General features: G+C 47.0%; 1 protein-coding gene across 2 annotated transcripts; it reads right to left on the bottom strand.

Moving 5' to 3' along the window:
- Positions 1-441: 441 nt before the first annotated feature.
- Positions 442-6,048, bottom strand: LOC310898439 (uncharacterized protein). 2 transcript variants are annotated; one of them, XM_083833545.1, is made up of 2 exons: positions 5,832-6,048; positions 442-2,202 (listed from the first exon to the last, which is right to left on the bottom strand). In XM_083833545.1, exon 2 carries the CDS (start codon positions 2,152-2,154, stop codon positions 751-753), a length of 1,404 nt encoding a protein of 467 aa, XP_083689671.1. In that variant the 5' UTR covers positions 2,155-2,202; positions 5,832-6,048; the 3' UTR covers positions 442-750. The 2 variants fall into 2 exon arrangements, with proteins under 2 accessions (XP_083689671.1, XP_083689672.1); XM_083833546.1 differs by lacking the exon at positions 5,832-6,048 and adding an exon at positions 3,800-5,216 and having other exon boundaries at positions 1,480-2,202.
- Between the last annotated feature and the right edge of the window lie 310 nt (positions 6,049-6,358).

Here is a 6,358-nt window from a genome sequence, read left to right as displayed (position 1 = left end):
TATGGAAAACATATTGATCTGAACACTTGTTATAGCCTAATTCCCTTTTAGGAACCCATGAGAAGTTCAGTGCTGCATCTTAGGCACGGAGGTAAACTGGTGCAGAGTTAGGCCTTTAATATTTGCTTTTGTTTTGCCCTCTAATGTTATTTTAAATGGAAGGGAAGGATATGTTTACCTTCAATAGCCCTTGTATTTCCCAGAGATTACTGAAAAAAGAGGGGAGATTTGAATAAGTCATAAAATGCTCCGAGAAGTGTGCATACAAAATTTCACCTTTTGATTTCAAAACATCTTGAAAAAATAGGGTAGAATTAGAAGCCCTTCACACAACAATCAGAGAAACGGAGCTGCTGAGAAGCAGAAGTCAAGGATCTCCACCCATTCTGAAGGCAGGCCAGAAGGTACCTAGAAAGAAACTTCAAAGCATTTTGTTGTCGACGGAGGGAAGACACAAACGCTCAATATGAGTGTTAAGTATGCTTCCGCTTTAATGGATAGCTCAATTGTCTTTTATCGTGTACAGAATAATTAGCTCATACATATTGCAAAAGCCAAGCTCCTTATTGGTAAGCGTCATCTACTGCCCTATCTGTTAGTTCCGCATTCTTCTATCCGCTAGTTCCCATTTCCAATCTAACTATAATTCCCAGGGCAGTATGCCCTCTACTATCATTGTTTCTAATTGCCTGGGATTTCTCACAAGAGTTCCCAGACAAGCCTTGCGTACGTGTCTTTGCTCTTGTTTCTCTAGACCAGCTGGGTGCGGTAATCCGCCATTTCCTTATCTTGCAGCTGCATGATATCAATGTGATTACGTGCAGCGAGCCAGTCCTCAACAATTCCCCCGTTTTTATTTTGTGCTAGAAAAACCTTACTAGTTAACTGCTCGAGCCTTTTTACTAGGCAACTAAATACTACTCGCGCCGCTATTATAGTTAGGACAATTATTAGCAGTAAGCGTAACCCTTCTTTTATCAGACCCAATATCCAACCCCCCATGTTCCCAAACCAATTTGCAAACAGTCTATCAAGCCAATTATCTTGGACCACTATCTTCTTGGTGTGGTCTCTCAGCCATTTCAGCTGCTCGTGGATTGATTCGCCATGGTCCGAGAGATTAAAACAGCACATTCCTTCGAGCTCTTCACATCCGTGGCCCTGTGCCAGCAGTAGAAAATCAATCGCCGCTCTGTTCTGTAACACAGCGTGTCGCAAGCTATCCAGGTCCTGGGCCATTTCTGTGAGTACCTGCGTAGTCACATTTGCTTGTTTTACAGCCCAACAAGCTAGTTTCCCAAGACTAGCCATAGCATGAGCCACAGCCACTCCAGGCACAAGTGCCGCCGAAAAGAATCTTTCGGCTGGACCCCAGAGCTCGACCTGATCATCACAGTCACTCCCCAAGGTTTTTAGACTGCGTCTCGTCCGGCGTTTCCATTGAGTAATGTTTCGCAGCTCTTGACTATGTAGATCAGGGGCAAACAGGGTCAGGCGTCCCAGATAGCACGGCCCACCGTGTGCATTTGCTGGAATCCCCTGCCATGCTCGATCTCCACAGATCAGGAATATACCAGGTGGTAAGGCCTTAGCAGTTTGCCTTGGCCATGTGCTTGAGTCGTTCCCGTATGCCCCCATGGTGGTGTTGGTGGTGTCGTTGTACCCGCAATAGCTGCTATTAGCTTCGAACCCCCTTGTGTGAGAGGTCACATTAGTCCATTGAGTCATATTTTGTTTTCCTTTATTCCACATAAAGCACGTCTGTGTCCAGTTATTACTGGTGTTCCCTACCGCCACTGATCCCAACAAATCCAATTCCTGGGGATCCCATGGCAAGCTCGTGTTCAGAGCCACTAGCGCCGCCACAACGGCGTCGGAGAGGTTGGACGAAAGATCGAACAAATCAGTACTTGCGGAATATGGTGCTAACAGTTGTTTCAGCTCCTCCTTGTTCCCTATTGGGACCCCGAACAAACAGGTGCGGAAGGGATCAGTCGCTTTGGCAAGAGATAGGCAGAATGCAGACTGACCGGTGGAGTTGGCCCAAGTAACCCATATATTGTCGCGTGGCTCAATCTGCGTGAGTCCTTGTGCTAGGTGGATTAGAAGCACTAGATGCAGAGTCAGAATCAGTATGTCGTTCTCTGGATCCATTTTCCTGGAGTGCAGGCTTCACGCATCGGCTAGGCACCCACACTGGACCTGAGGGAGTAGAGACACAAACATAACCTCTACCTATATATTATAATTGAAGGTATGCACGACATAGTTTTTGGTTCTGTCGCTGTTTTTACAACATTGCCTTCAAATGGCTTAAATACAGTCTAAATTTAGGTTACAAAAACCAAACTTAGATTGAGTGTAGAGCTGTATTCCACTACTTTAACAGACCCCTTGTTCCCATAACAGAACCATGAACACCGATAATACAAAAATATGATCAGGCTTTCTGTTAGTGTAACACTTCTAAAAAGTAACCAAGACCTTTTTCATTTACACAGAAAAAGGGAAATTGTCCTTAAGAACCTAGTGTAATATAGAAGGATGATTTTCTCCGTGTTGTCGACTGTTTTCCTCATTATCTGTAACTCAGGGACGTGTGAAACAGCACGAAGCCACCTGTGAATTCCTTTCCCACAAAACCGATAATACAAAAATATGATCAGGCTTTCTGTTAGTGTAACACTTCTAAAAAGTAACCAAGACCTTTTCATTTACACAGAAAAAGGGAAATTGTCCTTAAGAACCTAGTGTAATATAGAAGGATGATTTTCTCCGTGTTGTCGACTGTTTTCCTCATTATCTGTAACTCAGGGACGTGTGAAACAGCACGAAGCCACCTGTGAATTCCTTTCCCACAAAACAGCACAAAGCTCGCTTAAGAACCTAGTGTAATATAGAAGGATGATTTTCTCCGTGTTGTCGACTGTTTTCCTCATTATCTGTAACTCAGGGACGTGTGAAACAGCACGAAGCCACCTGTGAATTCCTTTCCCACAAAACAGCACAAAGCTCCCTGCGAATTCTTTTCTCCGTGTTGTCGACTGTTTTCCTCATTATCTGTAACTCAGGGACGTGTGAAACAGCACGAAGCCACCTGTGAATTCCTTTCCCACAAAACAGCACAAAGCTCCCTGCGAATTCTTCTCCCACAATTCCCCCTGTTTTTTTTTTTTTTTTTTTTTTTTTTTTTTTTTTTTTTTTTTTTTTTTTTTTTTTTTTTTTTTTTTTTTTTTTTTTTTTTTTTTTTTTTTTTTTTTTTAAACGCTTTCTATAGATTTTTTCTATCAATCACCGCAGACACTGCAATAAGCAAGGTACAATAAGCAACAGGGTGAAAATCACATGCAGAGCTACGATTGTAAAGTAGCGTGCCTACTAGAATCTACATCAGTCAACAAGCCACTAAGCGCTAGGAATGTTGCTTCGCAGCGATACTGCTTCCTACTCGCACAGCACAATCATACAATCACACAATCATGCAGAGAGGCCTCCTGCACTTCTCATTCATACCACAAGATAATATCACTTAAAATAATTTGTGTGCAGCTTCAGGAGGTCCTTGTCTGCTCCCGTGGTGAGCGGCTGAGAGTGGAGACCCCTCCGAGGAAAAAATGCTCGGGGTGCACCTAGGGGCGTCCGTTCCACAGTCGATCCCACAGCCGAGCAGAGCGGCTCCTGGCGCAAGGAAGGATGCTATTATAGTTTGTATAATGATAGCAAAGAAATGCATTGCAATAAGGAGCACGTGTGGCATTGACCCCTTTTTACACATGCTATTAGGGAACATGGCCGATACCATAATTAGTATTTCCCCGGTAAAGTCTTTGTCAATAAGGCCCGTTAACACCAAAGCCCCATTCAACGTTACTGATGATCGTCCAATCAAAAGTGCGCCAACAGGTTGATTATCGATTTTTATAGGTCCCATGACACCTGTTTTCACCGTAACAGGTTTGCTGTCCATTAGAGTCACATTCACAGCGGTTGCCAAATCCAACCCGAGGCTCCCTCCGGTGGCTGGCTGGAGATAAAGGGGTTTGTCTTGGCCGGACTCCCCGTCGTAGTTGTCGCCGTTGAGGGGAAAGCCGCTTTTTGTGTCGTCGCGGGGCGGCGGTTCCCGCTGGCCCTCCCGTTTCCCTGGGCCTTCCTCCAGCAGACGGTCTCGTTGTGCGAGTTGGATTGGCAATGAGGGCACCACACGTTCGCCGTCCCGCACTGCCTCTTCATATGGCCCACGATACCGCATCGATGGCAACGTAGTGCAGGTCTCCCTGATGAGCGAGGGCCTTTCCCACTTTGCAGGGGGGCAAGGGCGGCAAATACTTGCGACTGACTAGCTTGCAATCCCTGGCTGATACTCTCTCCTACCTTGCGGATGGCATCGACCAAAAGGGCCTGTGAACCTATTGGTATTTGCGATAATCTATCAAGAGCCTCTTCTATAGTCCAAGTACTGGGCAGCGTATTTAGTACGTTTCGAGAAGTTTGATTACAATTTTGAAGGGCACATTGTTTAAGAATAGGGCCCTTGAGATATTCGGGTAACCCAGCTACCTGTATAGCTGCGGCAACCCTATCAATAAAGGTTCCAAACGCTTCATCTCGCCCTTGCTTGATGGACATATAGGAGGGCATTCTTCCAGGCTCTCTAATTTGGTCCAGTGCCATCCTAGCTAGTGTCATGGCAGCTTTTGCCTTATCCGGCCCCATTAGAGCCTGGGCCTCCAAGCGATTGTATGCACCGACCCCCAAGAGCTCATCCAGCGTGACCCCGTGTAGTGGATCTCCGGGCTGGCGCTGCACCGCAACTGCCTCCTGACAAACTGACTGCCAGTGGGCATTAAACAGCAGAATCTGATGCTGCGTCAGTATTAGCTTCATAATATTACGAATGTCGCCGGGGAGCAACACATTAGTGGACCACAGATAGTCTAACATCTGTTTTGTTGGCTCCCCACGTATTCCTGACTCATTTACCGTGGCACGCAATTGGGTCAGAATTTTCCAATCCAGATTCGTCATAGTAACAGTTGTCTGGCCCTGGGCGTTGGGCGGAGAGTACACTACGGGGAAGGCGCCTACAAGCTCTGTCGCCGCCCCGACATCGCCTTCACGCAACGCCTCCCCTGCAATCTTTGCCCAAAGTCCTGCCCTCTCCGACCCTCCTGACTCGATCCTCATATCTTCTAAAAATGGATTCTTATTTCTCCCTTCCCCTGTGGCCTCTTCCTCGAGAGTTTCCGGGGGTAGAGGAGGCGCACTGGGTTGTGCTCTCTCCTCCCCTCCCCCGGGGGCCGGGGGTTGAGGAGGCGCACTGGGTTGTGCTCCCTCCTCCCCTCCCCCGGGGGCTTTCATAGTGAATTGCCGGACTGATGGAGGGAGGGGGTACGGATTGGTCTCTTCATCCGCCCTCATCGTTTTGCGCAGCCGCTGTGTCGCAGCGGCTGCCACTTTCTGCTCTACCCGATATATCGTTAAAGCGTTCGTAACAGCCCGCCATGGTTTTGCCAGCTTCTTAGCCGTCTTATTCTCACTAATCATTTCCTCAAACAATATATCACCAAACTTACGCCACTCATCCTCCTCAAACAATGTGTCAGGGTTAACAAAGCAGCCCTTCGCCACCCCATAGGCCACTAACCCCTGTAATTCTTTATGACAATCTATATCTGGCGTCTTACGCTTTTCTAAAAAGCACTTAAGTAAATCAATTGCCGCCTGTTTCTCCATGCTTACTCACGGTGCCGTTGCCCCCGTGCAAAGCGTGTCTTACGCTTTTCTAAAAAGCACTTAAGTAAATTAATTGCCGCTTATTTCTCCATGCTTACTCACGGTGCCGTTGCCCCCGTACAAAGCTTCCGTTCGCGGCGTTCCGGCGGGACCCGCTATGGGTTCGTCCCGGGCGCTCTTCCCGAGTCGCCTTCTGCTCGCCCCAATCTTATGTTCCGCGGATTCCGGGTTACGTAGTCAGAACCGGCTTTCCCCTTGTACTCCGTATACCGGCTTACTCGTTCAGGGTTCTCGTCCAGCAAGGTCCCTGTTCGGGCGCCAGCATTTAATGGTAAATACAGATGTATGAAACTTCTGCAGTGAAACCCAAACTAAGCAGGTAACTTGGCGCAATTTTGATTTTCTTATACTTAGCCAACATTCTCCAAAACATCTACCCAGTTTCAGAGACTGTCTCACAACTCTGGGTTGTGGCTTGAGTAAACCAGGGCTGAGTTTCAGTCAAACAGTCCTATTTATAGTTTCTGGCAGACACCAGGCCAATCTCAGTGGTTTTGCATGGTTTCCATCTGAAAGCCAGCAAAAAATTGACTATTTCAGCTGATTTTTGCTTTGGGTTGTTGGG

Source organism: Anser anser, assembly GCF_964211835.1.
Source record: "Anser anser genome assembly, chromosome: 1".
NCBI classification, from domain to species: domain Eukaryota; kingdom Metazoa; phylum Chordata; class Aves; order Anseriformes; family Anatidae; genus Anser; species Anser anser.
This window is presented reverse-complemented; position numbering and strand designations above follow the sequence as displayed.

Coding starts and splice junctions, on each gene's coding strand:
- LOC310898439 (XM_083833545.1), bottom strand. CDS start 2,154: ATGGATCCAGAGAACGACATACTGATTCTGACTCTGCATCTAGTGCTT.